This window comes from Sander lucioperca, chromosome 11 (assembly GCF_008315115.2).
Source record: "Sander lucioperca isolate FBNREF2018 chromosome 11, SLUC_FBN_1.2, whole genome shotgun sequence".
Lineage (NCBI taxonomy): Eukaryota > Metazoa > Chordata > Actinopteri > Perciformes > Percidae > Sander > Sander lucioperca.
The window spans coordinates 12435357-12459927 of NC_050183.1; the positions used below are offsets into that span (position 1 = coordinate 12435357).

Sequence of the window (24571 nt, forward strand, 5' to 3'; positions counted from 1 at the left end):
ATATTAGGCATTATTTCCTACCAAAACTATGCTATTCTGCAGTGTTGTTTTTACCATGACAAGTAAAGTTAAGCTCTAATATGTTAGCATTTTATTAGTATAAAACTGTATTTTGACACATCTCTAAGTATTGTTGCATCTGATGTCTGCATTGACTGAATCAATTCATCACAACACTGTGTCTATTTAACATCTGTGCTGTAACTCCACAGGTAGACAGCCGGCATTAGGAAGCTATTAAACAATAATTTGTGTCTGTTATAACATAAGCCGACATTTTCTCAGTGCTGCATGTGTTGAGGTATTTATAACGTTCACAAACCTCTGAGCCTCTTACATCGAATCAGAGGTGTGAGTGAAGAAGCACAGGTTTTCTCTTTGATTCAACAGAATTTAATAATTTTTATAAATAGATTATTTTTATACAATGTATTTTTTTTATTTGTGATGGTTATTTAGAGATTTAAAAGAAATTGTAGCAGGGAATTCACTGAATCAGTTGAAGATACAGCTCTGATCAAAGAAATGTGACAGATTTGTATCAAGGACTCGAGCTCACAAAAGCTCATCATTTCCATGTGATGGATGGATTGTATATATGATTGTCCTGAATTTGAGGAATCTGTTCATGTTGTATTTTGTGTGTCTTACATTTTGTAACTGATTGCCTTTGACAATGATTACACAAACAGTTGATTTTAAATGTTATCAAAGTAAATTATTATTAACAGTTTGTCCTCCTCCACAGGCTTTTATATAATATTTTATATTTCAATTTTACTTGTATACCTTTTCAGTGACGTTTGTGCCCTTTTTGTTTGAACCTTTTTTAGAGTGGGTTTGGGGAGCATTTTTTTTTTTTAGAACACCTTACCAGTTAAACCACAGTCTATTAAGCAGTTAAAGTTAAGTCCATTGTTCAAAAGCACTCCATTGAAGGATGTTTGGGAGTGTAATGTTATTGGGTGCTCAAAGGGAATCAAACTGGCAACCTTCGGTCAGAAGCCCGTCTTTTTTAACTTTAGGGCACTGTTTTCTTACCAGTCACATCTTTTAATGAGCACAAGTGTTTGTTTTTTTCCAACAGAGCCCAGCCCACATCACACCAGCGAGAAGAGCACTGACATCCCTCATGTGAACCAATCAAAACGGTCACTGTGACTGAAACTACTAACGTTGGCAGAAAGTGTTCACGTAGTAACCCATCACTAAAAGTAAGAAGCTGAATGCGTAAATGGGTTTTTGGGGGCCTGTAAAATATGTTACGGACTTGGTAAATCCAGCTAATATAGTTCATCCATGAAAAAAACAAAACTTTCAAATGACAATGTTAATGAGCAAATACTCATAATACATAAAGAGTCTCTTTGTAAGTCTCTTTTAATGAATGACACACTGTCACATAACACATTTTGAATTTAACAACAAATATGCCAGATTTATATATATATATATATATATGTTAGCATCCGATAGCATCGACTTATTTAGGGAGAATAAACATGCAGAAACTAACTCAAACTCAACATGCATTTATAGAGCGATATAAAACAACAACTATTTTAAATGTAGTTCTGAGATGTCTCTTACCAAGGTCCCTAGTTTGACAACAGCATTTCTAGTAAACTTTGCTCACAGAACTTAATATTTGCACCCTTAACCTTTTCTATTAAAATATTTATAACTTAATTTAAATCATATTTTTGGACATTGACATTAAAATATTTGATCAAATTCTTTAACAAATCTCAACCAAAACAACACTGTCTTAACAATGTTCATACATTCATAAAGTAATTAAAAGAAAGCATTCAGCTGAAGCGCTTATTCCCAAATGTAAAAGGCACAGCCGTCCAGCTGCCAGCCCTCTCAGACCTCCACAGTGACAGTTGCACTGTTGCTGGTGTCCTCCAGTGGTGTTGTCTCTGTGGAAACTTTTTCAGGCTCCTCTTTTTTGTCTTCATTCCCTCCATCAGTCACAAGAGGACTGCTCTCTGCCGGCTCCTGCTGGTCATTGGTGGTAGTGCTGGCTGGCTGCTTAGCCGTTTCCTCTGTTGGCTGCTCTGCTGCTTTGGTTTCATTGACAACCTGGACAGAGTCAGCTGCAGAGGCCTGTACTGCTTTCACTTCCCCATTCTGGATAGGGAAGACTCCCTCCAGAGCGTCGTACAAGAACTGGTACTGCTCCTGTAAAAGACAGAGACAGATTTGAGTGGAAACATAAAGATATAGTGCTAAGCTGTAGAGTGAACCTTTCTTTGTAGACTTTCTAAACAATATACAAAAATCATTCATTTTAAATGATACAACTAGTGATATTCTATATTTTTTCTTATTGGCAACAAATGCCACAAAAAGACCAAAACCAACAATTAATTTATCCTTCTCACAAGAATTGCCTGTGTTGCCAAAGCTTGATATACTTCAGCTGATTCCTATGTGCCATAGACCTCTATTGTTGTCCAAAATCTATTAAAAACACATTAATGAGCCGCACAGTCTCACTGCTTGACATGTTCCTTCATTATGATGAACATGGGCACATGGGTAGTTTATTTTGAATCAATGCTGCTGCTGTAAATACTCACTAAGCTCACTCATCTTTTAATTCTTCAAAATGACTAATCTAAGACACTGAATTTAATTTTTGACAGCAATTCAACAGGCTTAAAGTGTGGTGATGGTGAAGTAAAATACATTATGTTAAACATTTATCTCTTGGTATAAACTACCACAGTATAGACCTATAAACAGATACCAGGAGGTACATAAAAAACATCATCTGTACATGATTGACAGTGACCAGTCAAGTGTTGTAATACTTTTCGCTCTCATTAAAGCAGTGAAACTTTTTGCTAACAGTAAGATACTGGGTTCCTCTTTCTTACCAGGCTGGAAAGCATTCCTTGTCTTTCCTTGCGTAGGGTTTTGACCACCTGGAAAACATCCACCAGCTTCTCAGTGTCAGCGCTGTCCAGCAGGTTCCACAGAGCACAGAAAATCCCTGAGCGGGACGAGCCATCACTGGGGAGAGGGAGCGCACACACACACACACACACACACACACACACACACACAAACACACACACAGGTTAAGATCACAATTTTTCATTTTCCCCATTAATTCCGTTGACTACACCTGTTTCAGTTTATAGCAGGCTGCAGCATCATCCCAATTTATATATTTAGATAATATGACTATATTATATTGCTGTAGTTAATTGCTGCTAGATATGATAAGGATTTCACGCAAATGAATATAACTTGAAACTTGTTTTGATATGTTGATTGGCTAATCCTGTTCTGTTCATATCTGTGATTACTGGAATCATGAAAGCTTCCTCTTACACTTTGCTGTGTAGCTTACTACTGTATTTTATTGCTCACACTGACTCAGCTAAGAATTTATTTAACTCCTATATCATCTCTTTAGAGCATTCTTAAATGTAATTCTTAGAAGTTTTAGAAATATGGGCCCAATTATACAATCATGTTTATATCTAGGGGTGATTTAGTATCTCTAGTCAAGCTTTATCAAGCTCTTTAAGAGCAACCTCATAGGAATTACAACTTGGTTCTGCCCCAAAACTCGAGTGAGTGAAGAGGTTTTGTCTTTCAAACGAGATTAAAGGCCTGAAATGAGCTTTGAAAGCTTCTTATGGATATGTTGTGGTTATAAACATACTGCCCTTTAAAGATTCCAGAGGACATTTTCTGTGAGGTTGTCTTACTTGCAGTGGACCACGACAGGCATGGTCTTCTGTGATTTGCTGCCACAGCTGTGTTTTATGTCCTTAATCATGTCCGTGAGATCTTGAGGACTCTGTGGAAGCTCGCTGCTCGCCCACTTCAGGAACTGGAAATGTTTCACCGGCCGACTGTCTTTCCTCTGTTGACAGGAGTGGTGTGGGTTTAAAACAGCTTGAAATGACCAGTCACACCACAGGCTGATAGTGATAAATATGGGAATAGAGCAGACTTTGTGAGTAGGTTGCTGTTGTGTTACCTTGACATGACGGATCAGCATGTTGCGGCTGATGAAAGTTGGGGAGGTGTCCGTGCTTGCCACCTCCACCTCAAAATCCCCAAATGTTTTCTTGTCTTTATCCCAGTAGACACAGTCAGACTCCTGCAAACAAGAAGACACACAAGAAAACAAGTAGATTTACCATATTTGCACCAAGAGCATGTTTAGTGTATTCTATATGTAAAGTATACAACATTATGGTACTTTACCTGATCTCCTTCTTTGCAGTCTGAGAGCATGATAATAGTAGATGCTTTCTTCTGGTAAACCATCAACCAGAAGTCAGCCATGGTGTCTGGCAGCGGAGTCTGTGCTGCGATGAAGGTGCGTGGGCCCCAGTATCCCTGTGTGGGCAAGAAAACACATCCGTCTATTGTTGTACACAATCCAAACAAATAGTACAAATTTAATTAGACTGGTTTTAAAATTAAACTGACTGCATGAAAGATGAGAATTAATTCAGAGTTCATGAGATTACACCTGCTGCAACAGGAACACAGTTTGCCATGAGTCAGTTTAACAAAACACAGTTGTTTTTTTTCATCAAGGTTAATGTTGGAGGTATGCAGTAACAGGTTAGTAAATCAGCTGAAAGTGTCCATGAAATAACATACATCTATGTGGGAGGCATTGATGTATTGAGTGGACTCCTCATCCTCCTCATCTGATGACTCGTCCTCGTCTTCCTCATCGGGTTCACTATCATGACTGCGTCCTTCATCTACCTTCAGCAACACTCGGTTGTAGTCATCTGAGGCACAAGTGAAATTAAACATATTCACTCTGCTGTATGACTGCATGTACACTATAAACATGGTGTACATACACATATATATTATAGTTATTATCATATAGTGTAAAATGTAATTTGGGTAACACTTTTTTTTTATTATAACCATCACACCATCACAATACAGGTATTAGTAATGCTATAATTTATGTTATTTTAACAGTTTATTGTTGCACACATCATAACATTTTATATATCATATATATACAGTACATACTATATATATATATATATATATATATATATATATATATATATATATATATATGTAATGTAATACGTAATAAGTATTTGTTAATGATTACCAAATGATCTGTAAACCGTCACAAAAAATATTTTGGATGGCTATTACTGATGATTATATTACCTTGTTAATGGTAAATAAATACTTTGTAAAGCATTTATAAACATTATTTAGATCAATATTATCAGTGCACAAATAATTAAATAATCATCTCTTTTATAGATCACCAAAAAAAATAAAAATAATATTACTTGATGCTTTACTGTATAAACCACTTATTAATATTTAACTAATTATTATAAGCCTTAGTTGTAACTATATAAAGTTGTAAGTATATAATAGCTATCCAAATAATAATTAACCATTGATCTATCTAAATGTATAAACATATTTTTTTTTATATTACACGAATGATAAAACAACAGAAACATAATAAATTATCATTTCATTGTTTGTTAACAGTAAAATAACTATTAACTCAAGTTTAATTAACTATCAATTTTCCATTTATTAATGATGGCTATTATAATGTGTTACCATTATTTGTCCCTCCACTGAGACGATACTTACATGGGATGACAGATGAAAAGCGATTTTTCTTCTTGTTCTCTTCTGTGATCCCTGTGTTGAATGTCCTCCAGTTTTTATAGGATGGGAGTCTCTGAATTGCAAGACAAAGACTTTTAACATCTGTCATTTCTTCCTTATTAATCATAAGAGGTGGGCAGGAAAAAGGAAAATGAGACGACTATGTTTTTAAACACATTTTAAAAGGCTCTGAAACACTAATGTTGTGAAGTGCCATACCTCAAACTCCTCCTCCATTAAGGTGGGTTCATTGCCTGGGTTCTTCTGTTTGAGCGTGCTCAGTGTGCTGTGGAGCTCAGACACAGTGAACTCAGTCTCTCCAAACTGATTGTGCTCCAGCAGTGCCTGGTGAATCAGGATGTACTGGGCCTGCGTGAGGACAAATGTACTTAAAAAATAAAGGATATACAGTTTGGGGATAGAACAAATACACAAACTGCTACTGAGCTACACAATCCACATCTCAGGTCTCTAAAAGGTTACAAATCCCTATCTAACTCATCCTAAACTTGTTATCTCTGCCTCCTTCTCTGTGATTGGTTTAGGTTGAATAAACAAAATGTTGCTTTTGTACTGTGTCAACTTTCCAAGTGTTCTTCATAAAAACAGTTAGCGTTCTAAATATGTTAGAATAGAATATAATAGAATACACTTTATTGTCCCAGAGGGGAACAGCATGCATACAATCTGTTGCTTCACAACACAAACATGTAACAGAAAAAAACATTCTAAAATCAACATAGCATAAAAACATAAACATAAGATCAACGAAGCATCTTAGGACATAAAAGGACACATATGACTTGTACAGACAATACGACATCTTAAGCAGTAACTGTAATAATTAAAGTCTGAAGTGCAAAAAGTGCTGGTGTATTAATTGCACTTTTGCTCTGTTATGCTAAGATTTACTATTGGAGTTCAGCAGCTTGATAGACTTTGGAATAAACAATAACTTTAGTCGTGTTGTGCATTAAATGTACAAATATACACGAAACATATACTGCACATGCTCATACACATACTGTGCACAACCTCCAGAGAACACAGATTCATGCCATACTCACACTCAATAAACTAGCCATGTGTATTATATACTGTATATATTTATACTATGTCACTGTGTAACACACTCAAGATGTATTGTGTAATAGCTGCAAATGAATGATAAAGTCAAGCTAGAACCTGAAGTGCGCCAACAAAATGATTATAGACTTTCATGATGTGTCGTGATTTTTAATAAATAAATTGATAAATAACTTGCATTTGCATTTTGAGTAGGCTACACACACTGAGAACTGGAGTCAAATTCCTTCCATGATTGTGTCAACACACTCAGCCAAATAACTTAGCTCTAATGAGACACACACACCTGGAAGTACACACTGTGTCTAAAATATGATCTAAATTGATGTTTTACCTCTACTTGAACCATTAGACATCTCTGTCTGCGTAGTCGGACTACGTAACCGTAGATGTCCACTCTGCCCTCTGCCTCTAGACCCTCCATCATGGCATCGATGCCAATGTAGGTGCCTGTCCTGCCGACTCCCGCGCTAGACATGAGATAATAACATTGTGTTAATATATGCCATTGAACATGTCTATCTTTGGCAAGTATGGTAAAGGGGAAGTCAAGCAATAGTTTAGAAGCAAATAGAGACAGGAAATGGCCTGATGAGTCAACCTGATTCGCAATGACTTGTTGTTGCAGTGTTTTTTCTCAATTCAGAAGCCATAGAAGCAATGAAGCAAGTTCAGATGCGTGCCTGAAAAGAGACTTTAACAAACCTACTGTGTGCATGAGAGGGTCTGAGGACTTTGGTCATATGTTCAAAGAAAATGATCCAGTCAGACTTTCCCCTAAGAGGAGTCCAGTTTTGCAGAACATGGATATAAATATGAACTTTACTGGCATTGCACACAGTACATATAAGTACAACTAAATACTCTTTAGCATCTACCCTGATGCAAACAGTAGCACATGTTTATAAAGATTCAGAATTCAGAATACATTCGAGCGACTCGTTCGAATGACGGCAGCCATGTAGCGCCTCCATCTTTAAAATACATTAGCCAAAGAGGGACATACCTCCGCATTTCGCCCTCTTACACCTATTGGCACCATGACGAATGCAAGGGGGAGATTACTCACCAAGGAATTGAAAAAGAGAATTAAAACGACAAAGCAACAAGACCAAAGTTAATATTGGAGTGGCTAAAACAGCTGCGTGTACGATGGAGAGAGCTAATTTCGGGTTCGGCCACCGTAGGAGGAAGGGCTAGAAAATAATATTCAGTTGGTTGTCATATACAATTTCACCGCTAGATGGGAGAAATTCTTACACAATGTAGCTTTAAGTAATGCACTAAATACTGGGGGAATTAGCACAGAATGTGTTTCCAGGTTTGACATGCCATAGAAGAAGAATGGAAACATTGGGAGATGGGAAGATGCTAGCAAATGCACAATTTTGTTAAATGAAACGTTGTTTATTTTGATATTTGGAACAAACACAAGTGAATGTCAGCTGACCACAAATGGGAGCTTGTACTAACCTGCAGTGAATGACGATGGGGCCGCTGAAGAAATTCTTGAAAGCATTGACACGCCGCCTCAGTTTCAGGAGCAGATGTGGCTCCCCTGGGACGCCGTGGTCCGGCCAACTCATGAACTGGATGTGGGTCACCTCCCTCTCTGAGTTCTTCTCCCGCTTCTGCAGACACAAACACACACAGACACAAAGATGGTTATCCAAACATGCACAAAGACATATATGAACACAGATATAATTATATTTGATCAAGTATATTTATTGAGATAAAGATGGACAGCTATACTGGCCTTCACTTATTCACAGACACACACGTTAAAATAACTGTTTTTATCGAGACTCACATTAGTCAGGCTGAGATGGCGGATGGTGTAATCTGGACAGTGGTCCTCTGAGTTCAGCTTCACTATAAACTCCGCAAAGATCTCTGTCTCCCGGTCTGGAGACGGCCAGTACTGCGCACACTTGACCTGCATGCAACATGAGAGGGGTGGGTGGGGAGGGGGGGAAGGGCCAACCCAATTTTGCACATCAGTAACACATCAGTAACACTGCATGTTGATGCATATTAAAAGCGGACTGCTAAAGATAAAACAGTAACATTCTCTAAGAAATCAGACCGCAGAGGGCACATGAGCGTGGATTTTGGGCTTGTCCATATCTGAAACAGTATGTGGCAGAGTATCTATGATGTGAGAATGTGTGAGAATGTAAGTGACTAACAGACTCAAGTCAGTCAGTTATGGGAAGCTTTTTTTGCAGCCACATAAAGGACACTATTTAACACTATAACATTATAACCAAAGTCAACTAAAAGATCAAACTCCTGTTCTTACCCTGTTTCCCTCTTCACAGCGTGTTACCATTACAATGATAGAGGACTGCTGCTCCCAGACCATCCTCCAGAAGTCACTGACAGTCTCGTCCTTCGGCCCTACAACACACACAGAATGTATATACTGTACACACAGACATGCACACTTAGTATCAACCAGAAACATAACACAAGTGTACTGAGTGAGTGAGTGAGTGAGTAAGTGAGTGAGTGAGTGAGTGAGTGAGTGAGTGAGTGAGTGAGTGAGTGAAGTATTTGATAACTTTGCTTTACCTTGAGCTGCAATGTACTTTTTGGATTCCTTGTACCCCTGCAGCAGGAAAACAGATAATGTTCAATTAGGTTTAGGTTGTCAATTAGTTGTCAGAGAGGGATCATGAGGCCAAAACGTAGCCATTTAACATGACTAATGTGTGTGACTAATTTTGTGTGTAGCTTGATAATGTTTGATAATTATTACGACTGCAGCATTAGTAGTAAAAGTAGTATGATATTTTTCATACATCAATGAAGCTGGCATTGATGTAGTCAGATCCTGTCTCTCCATTTCCGGTGGTCAGCTGGACGCGGTTATAATCATCTGGTTCAAGACAGAAAATAAATAAATTAATAAATTAATAAATAAATAGATGAATAAAAATATCGCAGAGGACACCTTAACAGCCCTAAATGAATGAGAAATCCAATTAAGAAGCTGTTCATGGAGATAAGCTGAAATAAAAGGCATATCATACGCTGATGTAGAAACCTTTTAATCCATCACTAATTTGCAACATTTCCCACAAAAGTTTAATACAACTAGAGATATTAAAGAAATAGCTGCCACAGTCTACAAAGTATGGCAAAATCTATGAGTGCAGACAAGCCGAGTTACAAGGTATTATACTAACTGATTTATTGTTTAAAAATACATATTACATATCTAGTGCTTTAATCTCTTTAATTCAAAAAGCTTCATGTCAGACTCACATGGCAGGATGTCCACGTAGCGGTTCTTGGGGACGTTGCAGGGCTTTTTGGCCTCTTTCACGCTGTACCTCGAGAAGATTCTGGGGATGCTCTGAAAGCAGAAACAAATTATGTAATTTGCCAAAGACCAAGCAGCAATTCTAGAGTACCAATTACACTCTTTCTAATCTATAATTGACCATGGCCCTTAGCATGCACAACTATCCAATAAATACAAAATATAGATCCCTAAAAACACAGATATAAAGTGTACCTGAAACTCATGCAGGAAAAGTCTTCCCTCATCTGCGAGCTTCCTCTTGTAGGCTTCCAGCAGTAACTCTGCTGCAATTGGCTCGACAGGCAGCAGGTTCTCCTCATCATCTACAACAGCAAACCAGCCAGCAGAAACAATGTAATACTGTAATAAAACTCATTTAACACTTTGCAGTATTTCAAATGGTAGTATAGTAAATATTTGAATATATTTCTGTTTTTATGAATTATTTGCCTTGAAACGTGTCTAAATTATATAACTAGAAAGAAATGAATACATCTGCATATTTGAACATAACAGAATAAATAATTTAAAAACAGTTGCTGTTACATATGGGTGCATTTTATCACATACTTAAAAAGTGCCATGATCATCTGGTTCAAAACAAAATCAAGGAAAAAAACAGATCTAAAGTTTACTCACTTGCTGTTGAGATAAGCATCATGTTTTCACCCAGGTCACTGGAAAAAAAGAAAAGAAAAAAAGGGAAGATTGGCTTCAAAGAATTAAAATTATATGTAATATAGAATGGAAAAAGAAGGCCTATAAAGAGTTTTATAAGTAATAATGATATGTCTGTCTAAATGCAATAATAGTGCTCGCCATGTAGTATAAATGAAAGGTATTGTGCTAACAGTAGAATCACCTAGCCTATTTGTGTAAAACAAAACAACCACACAAATAAAAATAAAATAAAAACAGAAGCAATGTGACCGTCAAACTGATGCAGACGGATCCTTACTGGGACTTTGTGCGCTTCAGAATGTAAATCTTGTAGACGACCAAAAGCAGAGCCACAGACACGATGATGATGAGGAAGACCAGAAACCCAATGACAGCTTTGTCATTATCTATAGAATAATGGCAAAATAATATCAAAGTGTTGGCATTTATGTTAAAGATACAATGTATAGAAATGGATGTGTGTACAAAATAAAATGTGTCAAATGATTTAAGTGGACAATGAGACATTTTGTGGCAATAATTAAAACCTCACATACAGTGAGTGGTAACAGATTCTTTCTTGGGGTTGCTGCGAAAATGTCCGTTGAAAGCAGTCACCTAAAAACACAAAACATCACTTAATTTGTGCCTAAATACAATATTTAGAATGATAAAGAAAAATGCCACAACATTTGTTCTGATTGGTCTAAAGCTTTGCAATCTGCTACAGAAATACTTTGGGCAAGTATCTAAAAGTACAACTTTAAAATGTTTAGATTACATGACACAACACACATATCAATAGTCATCAGGATTTTAAAAAATATGAGGGAAAACGCTTACATTGTGTTTATTAAATGTCTTCATATGATTTGTTGTCACACTGCATATGTGTGCAGTGTCATCTTGTTGAGTTACTAAGTGCCTGATTGTGCTGCTTATAGTTTCTGAGATACAACCATTTTCTTATCATACTATATATGGTGTTTGGGCACATGAAATAAGTAGAAAGGTATCATGCCCAAAGACTAAATATAGTATGATCAGGAAAACCCATGTTTCAGCCAAACGGTTTGACCGATTTTGAGCCCAGAGAACACTTCCACCAAAGAAAATTCATAATTTGAGTTGCAGGCACAAATGGAGGAATAAAGTTATAATCAGATTGTGAAACCAAAAATTAGGATTACACAAACCTCCAGTTTGTATTCCGTTGAGTAGCTTAGATCTTTGAATTCAAAATCGCATTCTTTTTCTTTTGTCAGGTTCTTCTGAATGACACCAGCATAAAGAAGAATTGCACTGAATATTTTCTGAGGTCCGTTAAAACGATTGCTATGACCACAGGTTACTCTTATCACATTATTCTCTGGAACTGCCACCAACAGTTTATCTATATCATCTGGTTCTGTAAGAGAGTGAAGAAAAACAAAACATTTTCATTTAGATACAACACTTTATGCTTTCCCACACTTACATTGACATTTTATTTAGCTATAACAGCAGTTTAAACACGGACTAGCATTATTAGTGTGTTGCTGTATTGATTGTCCTGGTTGTCAGAAGTGATATAAAAACAAAATATGCAAAGCAAAAAAATACTTAAGTTTGCATTGAAACTATTCATTATGAACTCAAAGTAAAAAAGATCAGCAAATTACTTATTATTCTGTATTTTTATAAGTTGTTAAATGATGAACAATAACAGCTTTAAAAGTAACTAAATGTAATTTTTAAATGTTTCTGAAACTGTGTCATTTTGTCATCTGATGATCATAAATGACCTGTAACAGAAAGTGAGACTAAAAGTGAACAGAATTCTATTTTTATATGGTTTTTATTAATGCCTTTGCCCGGGTCTGATTTAATGATTTACGGCAGGTGGACTGGCTCTACAGTAACACGTTGTGATGGATCACAGATTTCGGTATAACTCCGAAAAAGCCTGTGTTAGTGAGTATCCAGCAAGCTAAAAGGTAACAGGAGATTTCTTTATATAGGCCTAATTGTATTTTACTTTAATTGTAGAAGTTATCTGGTGTGGTTATGACTGATACTGGGGCAGGACCATCACAGAAAAAAAAGTTAAACAAAGAACAAAAAAAGCTGAAAGGGAAAGTGACAGAGCACGGTTGGGCCTTTCAACAGATGGAGACAGTTACGGGATTGTAAATTATTCAAAACCCACCCCAAATTGGCCCTCAGGTAGCCTATGTAATATGTCTATTTCATTCATAAAATAACTTTACAATGCGCGATGTGGTTGTGAGTCAGTAGCCAACGTTAAATTACGTCCCCCTTCTATTTAGCGCCTGTTTTTATTTATTTTCAGTAAATAGTTTGTGTTGGCCCACTGTTTTTCTTTTCCCTTGTCCTCCTGTACTTGTGTAAAGCTGCTTGGGTTTCATGAAATGCGCTTTATAAATCTAAGTTATTAATATTATTATTACATTAGTTGCTACAACAAACTCTTAACGCTTTGGCTCGTGACAGTGATACCCGGTTTAGCTCACGATACAAAGTAGGCTAAGTTACCGTATGTAACACTTGAAATGCAACAACGCTTAAAACACTTCTGCTTTTGTCCAAAGCGGCAACTGGAATCAACACAAACTGACTTTAAATTCAACTTTTTAGTTCCATTTAAACCAATCTCACATTGCCCAACCTATCTCTACAGCCCTGTGGAGTAAGATCTGGCTACACCACACATACATTCTGGGATAGGAGAAAGAAACGCTGTGGGTTGTTGGGTATTTCTTTAAACCAATCACAATTGACTTGGGCAGTGCTAAGCCCTGGACGCAGCAACGGTGGCTCTGCAAAATAGTGTCGGGAAAGAACTTGTTTTGGTGGAACATTTGCACCTAGCAAAAGAAAACGCCACATACAATATTAAATGAAGTTAACTGTTCACACAATACAGTAACTGGAACAATTTAAATTAGCTAGATACACGGTTAAACGTAATTTGCTCCTACTAGTTCCTGACATTGGGTGCGATGTCAGGCTTATCCTGGAAATGTACGTCACATATAGAAAATGTTTAAATTAAAGAGAGTCATTCTTACAATGAAGCTATGAACATGAAATGGAAACTGTAGGTGTTAAAGCAGGAAAACAATATAATTATAAGATGACATGTAGACACAAAAGTAAATGGAAGAACAAGTATTTAAAGAAAAAAAAATCATTTCAAAGTTTTTTTTTTAAATTCATTAGTCAGGTCAGAACTGAATGAAGCTGGTAGATTTCTCGTCTAGTAAAAGAGAATAACACGGACAATAACCACTGTACTACATTGACATGTATTCATTATTCATTATAATGACTTGAAGAGTAATGTTCCTATACATGAGGTGTATTGGTATCAAGGAATAATTATCAGCATTTAACGCCATCTGTTAAATAAAAGACTAAATAAATAAACAATCGGATCAATTACATCATTTATATAATGATGATGAATAGAACAAATAACATCTAAAATTAAAATTACTATAATTAGCTTAAATAATAATTAAATAAATGATTATAGTAAATCTTGGATTAATGTTCTAATCTCATTTAGTAACTACATTTCTTGTACAGGAGCTTTTCGAGTCACAGCGCCTCACAGACTGAAACAGTTCCAACGCTATATGATGTTAAAACTGTCTTTCATAAAAATGTTTACTTTACACACAGTTGTCCAATCTGGATATTTAACAATATATGAAAAACACAACCTTAGTCAACCTGTTGACTGTCAGTGGTGGAACAAAAAGGGCACCAGCTGCATGCAGTGGGGGCACCAGAAGGGAACCCGAAATAAACATTTGTAGACACTTACTTCCACTCTTAGTCTCCTCTGTAACTCTCTTCTTTTGTTCGGGAACTTTCTTGTCGTTGTATTTGGGTTGGACTACACAGGTATAGACTTGGAATGGTTCCAGTCCAGTAATATTACATGTTCCTCCTGATGGTAGTTTTTTAGCTGGAACGGCAACATAGTTTCATTAGTAACAAGTAGTAACATTAATAACAAGACAACAAAGACAACTTTCCCATTTAGTGACAAGAAAATGGAAATGAAACGAAATCAATCAATCAATCAATCCCCTGCTGTGGGACTAATAAAGGATCTTAAGATAACAACCAGGTGCTAATCATTTACCATGCAGCAATTTTTAGCTGTTAACATTTTTTGACCTTGTTTACTTTTTATGGAAACAAGGATATCAAACTCTGACAATCCAATGTTATTTATGTATCATATTTCATGTCATGTCACATCTTCACCAATCTCAGGTTATCTACACCTAGCATCACTTAGCATGCTAAAGTGTTAGCATGCAGCAGAGTGGATGATTCAAATGTCCACAGTATATTTCATTATTTAGGTTAAGTGACCAGTAAATAATCTCCAAAAGTGCATTACTGCAAAGTTATTTTAAGAAACTGTACTTACTTGTACTTCTTTGTTTCTTATTTGAGGGAGTACAACTGCAGTCGTAAGAAAGATTCTTCTGAAGATTAGGAAGGACATCTTGACAATTGTTACTGGTCGTGCTCCATTTCAGATAAATGGAGGTACTAGTGGTATTGGTTGCACTCTCCTTTATGTAATTTATTGTAAGATCTGTTGGAACACGTCATAAATCTGTAACACTGAACTGAGGATCTGGAGCAGTTATTTTTATCTTTTGTATCATTGCACTGAGGTGAAATGAATATTAGCATACCACAGTCACCCTTGAAGTTGACAGCAGTTTTTTTGTTTTTAATGGTGACGTTGTTTTCCTTGATCTGACCATTACAGCTGTATTCTGTGAAGGGCTCCAGCTCAGACAGCTTCTTGGTGTGATTGAGGTTTCCATTTTCTGAGGAGACACAAGGATGACAGCATTTCTTCAATAACTGGCAATTCTATCTTGGTGCTAATGAGCACTTATCTTTTGTTTTTAGATTCCAATGTGGACACTTTCAAGCAAATAAATACACAAATAAATATGCTATTCAACTGACTCACAGAGTGCACAAAGCATTTCCTTGACTTCATCTTACACCAAAAGACGATTGCGATTCAGTTTAAAGTAAAACTGATTTTCATCGTCATTTCTATTAGTCTAACCACAGTGTGAGCATCTAAAGTGGCAAATTGCCTCTACCTATTCCCGTATAATTCCATTCATAATGTTGGTGACAGACACATTTTTTTTACTTCTAGTCTTTCAACTTACCCCAACAGGTGTAATCAATGGTGAGATTGCTGCAGTTTGGAGGTAATTTTGGTGTTATTGATTCTATTTTTACAGGAAGTTCATTTAGAAACTTCTGATTTATTTCAGGATCTAAGGAATCTGTGAAAAAATAAAGCAGCATATACATTAAACATGATGAAATAAGGTCTGCACCACATGTAATTCAAAATACATGAGGACTCTACTGTACATACCAACAGTGATGCTTCTGGTGAGGTTAAAGGAACCCAAACAGGTTTCTGAAGTGAAGGTTGTAGTCAAATCTGTGCAAATGTCATCGTAACGAGGTTTGATACAGAAAAATGTACTGCCATTTGTGCATTTCTCAGCTGGAATATTATTTGATGAAAATAGTGAAGAGCTGATGTCCCAATCACTCCGGTAACAAACGTATCCAGGCTTGCAGCTGCCTTCACTAATGTCACCTTCACCTGAAAAACACAAGTTAAATGAAATCTGTCTGTCTCATTTCTTAAATTTAAAAGAAAGTAAGATGAAATTCAACAGTATAAATTTTCTTTACTCACTTATTGTAATTGTCTGTGTTTTATTTTCAGTGTTGTTACAGGATGTTACATTGCCAGCACTATCAATAAATGTCACATTATGCTCATATTCAGTACAGGGCTTCAGGTCTTTGATTTCATGTTTGGAGTTTTGAATGAAGGAATGAACGGTGAATTTTTCTTCAGTCTTTGGACCGTCCTTTTCTTTAATGTTTATTGTGTAGTTGCCAGTAGTAGAGGTCATCATGTCAATCTGGAAGCCAAACCTGATGGCTTTGACAGTGTAAGAACCTGCACACAAAATCAACAGAGTTATAAACTACAGTACATCACTAAGTTATCTTCTAGTTAATATAAACCACATGATGATCTTTGAATCTCAGACAGTTTCTCCATGTAGATGTTGAACGTACTCCTTAGATTTCAAACACTCTGGACACTCCCTGTACAAATCTACTTTAATAGCTGGAGAGAAATACTGGACACCAATATAATTACTAACTTGTGTTTATTGAGATGAGTGTAAAGATGAAGTATGTAAAGTATTATATCTTGAAAAATAATGTTGATACTCACACTGTGGAGGGGCTGGTGTGGTGGCTGGAGAACACGTTCAAATGAGATTAGAAAAGGAAAACAACACAATATTAATATATGATGAAAAAACTTTAAAATACTCTTCCAAAGAAACTTGCAAGTGTCTGTATTTTTTATTTCTTGTAACCTACTCCTTAGCAGTGCTAGTGTTAGTAACTGTCTATACTAACAGTGTAATCACAGAACAAATGGAGAACTTGTAAACGACAAAATTCCAACCTTTGGTGGCAGTCACTGTAGTGATGGAAATGGTGATTGGAGGTGAAGTCTGGGATTGAGTGGTGTTTGCCTGAGAGTCTAATTTTGGTGTGGTTGAGGGTGTGGTTGAGGGTGAGGGTGAAGGTGAGGGTAAGGTGCTTGCAGGAGGAGCAGGAGTGGCTGTAAGATGTAAAGAAAGCTGGAGGTCACCTTCAAGTAGAAATACTTTAGTGCCAATAGTCTTACCTGATATAATGCATATATTGTGTCAGCAATACTACGCTGGATGCAACGCTGATGTTTCCAATAAAACTGTAAACTGAGGCTAAATACATTACCAGACATGTTAGTTGCGTTGAGTGCTTGAATTGAGGAGTTTGAGGTGAGGGCTGGCGTGGTGAGTGGAGGTTTGTGGGCAGTTGTTGAGGTGTCTGAAGACATGACAGTAGTTGTTGTCATGGTGCGTGGAGTTGAGGTGGTGACCAATAAGCTGGTTACTGAAGGTAAAGTGGAATTTTGGGAGGTGCGTGGAGGTGAGAGTGCTGAAACACGTGTTCCAAGAAAACAAAATTCAGGCCAAACACAATATCACAATGCTAATTCTTACTTCATCAAGGGTGCTACATGTAAACAATGATGACCACATACATCCTGTTTCTTTTTGTTACAAAGGTGCTGTTGCTACTTGTCAATCCTTCCCGTCATTTATGTATGTCTTTGTTTTAACAAGAAAAGAAGAGGTAATAAGGCCATAGTAGCACTGCGCAGAGCACATTTATATTCAGAGAAGGAAAGGCAGTATCAGCTGGACGTCCTCAGTAGGACTCTGCAGCTAGAATAGTGGAAATGGAGTTGGAATAAGCATTACCTGTAGTGTAGCATCAACCTACCTAGCTTAGCTTCTTCACAGAGACATTACAATGACTATTATTAAACCAGAGTTGATGAGGACTCAGCCTGATTTGAAAGACAAGTTTGACCACCTTAACTTTGATGACAAGTTTCTATAGCTTTCTCACTCCAACTCAGGACAGTTTATTTCTATAAAGCCAGGATCAGTGGATAAGACGGAACAACTTTTTTAAAATTTTTCAGAGAATGTCACGTTCAATTTTTCAGATACAGTATAACTTGACAAACAACTTCTGCACTTTGCAGACACTTCAGACACGGAAGCAAAAAAACATGGATACATTGCATTGGGTGAGCAAGCAAGGGATCATTGTATATGACTTAATACATATAATATGCACAAACACTATGTACCCTTATTGGGATATTTTCCCATGATTGGAGAGTCTAATTTTAGGCCCTCAAAAGTATAAATGCTATAAACCCAGTTATAGTTAGTATGCTTTAGCCCAGCTTAAAGGCAAGCTACTTAAGAAATAATGGGAGAATACAAGTGAGTAAAGTCAGACCTGAAAAAGGCCCTTTCCTCCCCATGCACTATATGAATGTCACACTTTTTCCTGCATTGTACTTATGAAACACATAAATTAAAATCACCATTGCAGATTAGTTGCACACCATATACATAAGTGTTTAATACTGTTTTGGCAAAGTAAAATGTTCTGAAATGAGCACAAACTACAGTAGAGTGCAATATACATGTTTTATACATGCATACAATAACTGTCTGTAGGTAAGGATAACTGTGGCCCCACATTCCTCCACCAAAGGATTTCTGAGTGTTAGGTTTCCACATGTAGTTAACTTTGGAATTGTTAATTGACGTCTGCAATTAAAACCTTGGTTGAGCCAGGTCACTAAAATGGAGGCCAATGCCAACCAAACTACTTAATAAGAGTGGAAAATATATATTTATGTCACTCAGTGTGCATAGAGCACATTATTTCAATTTGAAGAGTTAATTCATTCCATGATTTTCTGCTAAATCTGGGGCTGCTGCATCCATGAAGAGATGAGAGAGTGAGAGGTAGAGGGAGGCTGAGGTGAAGGTATTGCACCAGCACAGCCACTTAATTAGAATTAACATTTTTATTCATTATAATAACAATTGAATGTTATATTTATATATTGCCACTCACCTGTTGTATTTGCACCTTGTGCTATATTTGGTTGACCTGCAGGTTGATCTCCATCTTGGCCTGTAAATAGAGAAAATGTGTAAATCATTGTAGTTTTTTGTCACAAAAGAGTACAGTGTAATGCATATAATATGCAGATAAAGAAAAAAGAATCAAAAAACATCAACAAACTATGATTTTTTTGTGTGTGTTCTTTATCTAAAGTGCTCACTTTATCTGACAGATAAAAGTCTTTTTTGCAGGGCCAAAGCATTATCAGGTCAAAAAAGAGGAAAGGGACCATTTTCATCTTTAGTTCTCCATGAGGCAGCGCTGTGCAACCTGGTTGCTATGGCAATGCAGCAAAGAGCCACACTTGCTATTTCAGAAGGCAAACCGCTGTTTCCTGCTTTGCAATGAAACCTAGAACAACCCTACACTTACAAAATTAGTTTCAGTTTGGACAGATCACAAGCTCATATTGAAGCACAAAAGGACTTTCCCTCTTACATTATATCCTTGTTCTTAGTGATTACAAATGACAGCGTCACCTAATATTGTTTAAACTAATATTTAAGCTGTGTGCACTCAGTATGAACAAAAATAATTTACATGTTCATAAATTCATTGTTTTTGTGCTTTTCAAACTCTGTATTCTGTTATTACATTACGTTAGTATCAAAACATGTAATAAAAAAAGGCTTGCGAATTGAGTTTGGCTGTGTGTGCACTACAATCCTGATTTTAAGAATGGATTTACTGTAAACACGTCTTAGCTGTTTTGTCCATTTGTTCTTTATAATAATAGCAGTGAGCAATGAGTAATGAGTTTATGGGGGGGCAGTCCAACAATGAGTCTCAGGATGTGGTTTGGCGCGCTCTTGTTTCACTATATCGAGCAGAGATGCTTGCTCTCTGCACTCTGACATTTTACCACTTTATACTTTGTGGTGACTGAATTGTTTCAGTGAAAGGTTTGAGAGATGCAATCGTGCTGTATGAATATTTCAAGTAGCTGATGAGTAAATATTTGAGCATAACTAAGTTTGTTTCAGCCACAGCTTAAGTTTTGAAGTTTTTAAGTGAAGCCTCCTTGGTAGTTTGGGTACTTTCTTATTCAGTGTTTTCAGGGCTGAGTGTGAAACAAAGGTGTGATACTCTAACCCTGGCCTGTTTGACAGAGAAAGAATGTGAAATAGAGGAATGGAGACAGAGCGACCATGGAGAAGACATTCAACAGTGCAAAGTTGACAGCAGTTGGAGTTTAGTGTTAAAATCAGAGCTCAAATGCCCCTACACACCTGTCCCTGAATCCATTTACTTGACAGACATTTGGTAAAGAAACCGACACAGTAATCTATCTCTCATGTATCAGTTTTCTCTCTATCAGTGTTCACCATCAGTTTCCTTTTATCTGCCTCCACTTTCTTCTCCTATTTTGCATTGGCGAACCCACCTCCAACACAGCTTAAATTGTGCAGCATGCTTAACATTTCTGACCTCACTTCTTCATTTTGGCACTGCACTTCCCCTATTTTTCATGAGTTCTCAAGGCCTATACTTGTGCTCTGTTTCTGCCAGGAAATGAAGGCAACTGAGAATGGAACACGGAAGTGGTCAACATTTTAATCACACAACTCTGTCCTCCTGCAGCTACAGAAAGCTTGATACTTTTGCATCTTGATGGGCCACAGTTGCTCTCACCCAGTTAATTTAAATAAATTCATTTGGTGCCCATGTGATCTTTGAATTGGATTTTATGCTGAATATTGTGTGTGTTGGGAGAAAGCTCTTCTCACGTTTATATTATATAATATTGTGGTAAAACAACATAAGATGGATACTTGTTATACAAATATGCATTGAATGTCAAAAGTATTCACTTCTCTCACAAGGGCCACTTTTATACAGAACCAGCATGCTATGATGATGATGATACTTTAAGGACATTCAGCTGATATAGTTTTACTTGAGTAAGATTTTAATGTTGGACTTGTAGTGGAATAATTTCTAACTGTGTACTTTTACTTAAGTAAAGCATTTGAATTATTCTTTCTGCATTGGGTAAAAGTACTGAAGCAATACCACTCTGTAAAAACACTCCATTACAACTATAAGCCAAATACTGTAAAACTATTATCTGTAACCATAAAATAAAGTACATCAGAATGGTACTAAAGTGAGTAACTGTATTTAGTTACTGTCTACCACTGGCTGTATGCTATTATGTTAAGATGACTAAATAAATACAAAATTATTTCAAAGATAGCCTCATAGCTATTATAAACTATTGCGACTTACTCTGCAGTGTTTTAATTATAAAAAAATGATGCTCGACCAATGGAAAACGCAATTGATGCAAAAAATGAAGACAAAAAATGAAGACATATATATATATATATATATATATATATATATATATATATATATATATATATACTGTATATAAGAAACGCCAAAATGTTGATGGGGTGTACCACGATGACTCACCTCGCACACTAGCTAAGAAGGACTGTATGTTAGAAACAAACGACAAATACTGACCCCCACTGACATTATGGACAGCAGAGTTAAATAAATAGAGAATAAATTTCAGCTCATGTGTACAGACATCCTAGCGGAAAATAGCAGAATTGATTTGATGTGCTGAACAGTAGCAGAACTCTGAGTGATGCAAGAGGCAGTAAGGTGGGTCTGACTTAACACACGCATATATGCATGCACGCACGCACTCACTCACGCACACACACACACACACACACACACACACACACACACGCAACCCCACATACAGACACTCACATACAGACACTCACACACACACTCAGATGTGTATCATAACACCCACAGCCTTTAGGGTTGAAGTGAAGAGCTTGCAGGGACACACCCTGAAAAATCCTCTCATCTCTGACAGACATAACCCCCCCACCCACATATAAACTCTTGCACGATCACACACATGCACACGCACATGCACACGCACGCACGCGCACACACACACACACACACACACACACACACACAATGTCAAGCAGAACAGAAATTGCAAAAATTCCCATAGCGTTGTACCAAATGAAGGAACACATTTTAAAGAGAGTATTCTTATTAACAACCATCTTTGATTGAACATAACTGTTTATTCTTTTGCCAAAGGGGCTCACAAACCTGTCACTTTTTAGCTTCTCACATCACAAGTGTGCGCTGTAATGTCTTGTGTTCTTGGGTTTGGAAAGTTTAAGAAACGTGAAGTAGCACAAACGGAGGCGCAGCTCAAAGACATGATATACTGTAGCTTGTCATTTCTGCCCTCAGTTTTTAATTTAAATTATTTTATTTTGTGCGGTGATGTTTTCTAGTTAAAAACAAAGGAGAAAATTGTCAAGCATTTGCTCTGACAGATTCATGTCTCTATCTGAGGCATGGAAAGCATTTACATGTTCTCATAAACAAGATCAATCATAGGCTACATTTTCAAAAACAGCAAAGTTAGGAGTTTAGAATAAAAGACCTTGTCACCTACAGTTGGCTATCACTCATGTTTTGTATCATTTTCAGATTTGTTTTTGTCTTGAAGACTTTCACATGAAAGACACAAGAAAACAACTTCATAAAACACCATTTCTTTTCCTTTTCTGCCTAAAGAAGAAAAAGATAGTTACTTACAGTTGGCCAAACCGATGATCCCAGCACAGAGCAGCAGGATCTTGAGACCCCAGAGACCTGCCATATCCAGGAGTTAGGGTGTGTACGGCCACACACCATACAGTATAGTCCTAGTGGGGACCAACAGGCAGATATTCACACGGAAAACCGAAGCTAAACTCAATTCTAAGAGAGAAATAAGGTTTTTAAAAGACACGTTATTTTAAACTACATATGTTTTCTGTCTTATCAGTGGATGCAGCTTCCTGGTCTTGTTCCCCAAACCCTAAACCTCGCCTCTGGTTTCAAGTCAAGCAAGTCAAAGTGATGTCACACGCCTGCCTTTACCTTAACACTTGGTGACAGGAAGCTTCATTTCAGCTACGCCACCAAGAACAGGAAGTCTTCTCTCATCTAATCTTCACTTGCTTGTGTGTGTGTGTTTAAGTGTTTAAACCCTCTGACTTATGAAAAAAAAGAGTGTTTAGCTTAAGTGTGAAGTTTTTGTGTGTGGGTTTTGACATATTAGGCTTTTAGATACATGCTTAATACATGGCTGTTATCAAATTCACAGTTTAACTCCATATCAACAGACAGAGAAATGAAAGAAAATGGTGATGTTAACACACATTGAGGCTTCCAGGTGTCTTTTGTCTAGTTGGCTTCTGTTAGGCTGTACGAAATCAGACTCGATGAGAACATTTTACATCTGAGACACAAGACATACACTAGTGAAACTTCTCAGAGCTCCTCTTCTTTCTCGCTGACTCCTCCCTGCTCTAAAGCTTACAGGCCTCGAGTCGCTCGGCCATGTAATCAAAGACTCACAAGGAGCTAACACTGCAATGTGCAAGAAAAAAAAATGCAGTCTTTCCTTTCTTAAACTTTGCTCTCCGTCTCCGTCCCCCCCCCACCCCGTCTAAAGACAGAAATCATGTGGCCATTCGCTCCAGAAGTGAATTTCTTCATTTCTGCTGTTCCTTCTGTGTGAAATACATTCATAAAGGATGTTAGATCTCTTCAAAGTCATTGATCGTGCACACTGTTTGATCATCATGCTGTGCCTTGGAGCCCAAAATGCTTTACTTCTGTTTACATACACAAGAAAATAGGGGATAAAAGAGAAAGGAGAGGAGTAGAGAAACTCCCCAGGGAGTGAGACTCACACACTGGGTGGTGAGCTGATGTGAATCTGGATGAAACACAGTCAGCTATTTCACGCAGTTATATAAAAATAATACATGGAACTAAGCAGCCATTTTTTAGTTTAGACAGTTAGACGCTGAGCTGGTAGAGGCTTTTACTTAAACATATAGTGGATGAAGCCTTAAGTCTATATGGCGTGGCGAGAATGATATGAATCTCTATAGACACATTAATCACGTCAAACCTTTGAATAATATTTGTGTTTATTTTGAAGAGATTAAGTGTTTGCACAATGGCTGCTTTCATTCTAAGTCATAGTATTTTTCTGTGGAAATAAGTTTGAACCTGAAACCCAATAGGAACGTCTTGCATTTCCGACAAAGAGCTCACATTTCTAGTATTAAGATCTAAATATGGATTTCCTCTTAGACCAGTGAAACATATGGTATTTGGTTATTTTCCACTTGTGAGAGTATAGATTCTTGTAATCAGGAAGTGGCT

The 24571-nt window shown here is 37.0% G+C and overlaps 1 protein-coding gene across 2 annotated transcripts; it reads right to left on the bottom strand.

The window, feature by feature from the left end:
* Positions 1 to 1359: 1359 nt before the first annotated feature.
* Positions 1360 to 23253, bottom strand: ptprc (protein tyrosine phosphatase receptor type C). Of its 2 annotated transcripts, XM_036007229.1 has the most exons (31): positions 22946 to 23253; positions 19304 to 19363; positions 17591 to 17794; positions 17274 to 17432; positions 17034 to 17057; positions 16479 to 16748; positions 16146 to 16382; positions 15931 to 16050; positions 15433 to 15570; positions 15159 to 15329; positions 14541 to 14684; positions 11905 to 12116; positions 11266 to 11326; positions 11007 to 11115; positions 10688 to 10725; positions 10262 to 10371; positions 10009 to 10099; positions 9543 to 9619; positions 9313 to 9349; positions 9041 to 9138; positions 8549 to 8674; positions 8209 to 8366; positions 7070 to 7205; positions 5869 to 6018; positions 5632 to 5722; positions 4642 to 4778; positions 4237 to 4371; positions 4007 to 4129; positions 3732 to 3889; positions 2889 to 3024; positions 1360 to 2187 (listed from the first exon to the last, which is right to left on the bottom strand). In XM_036007229.1, exons 1-31 carry the CDS (start codon positions 23007 to 23009, stop codon positions 1870 to 1872), a joined length of 4092 nt encoding a protein of 1363 aa, XP_035863122.1. In that variant the 5' UTR covers positions 23010 to 23253; the 3' UTR covers positions 1360 to 1869. The 2 variants fall into 2 exon arrangements, with proteins under 2 accessions (XP_035863122.1, XP_035863123.1); XM_036007230.1 differs by lacking the exon at positions 17591 to 17794 and having other exon boundaries at positions 1870 to 2187.
* Positions 23254 to 24571: the final 1318 nt, after the last annotated feature.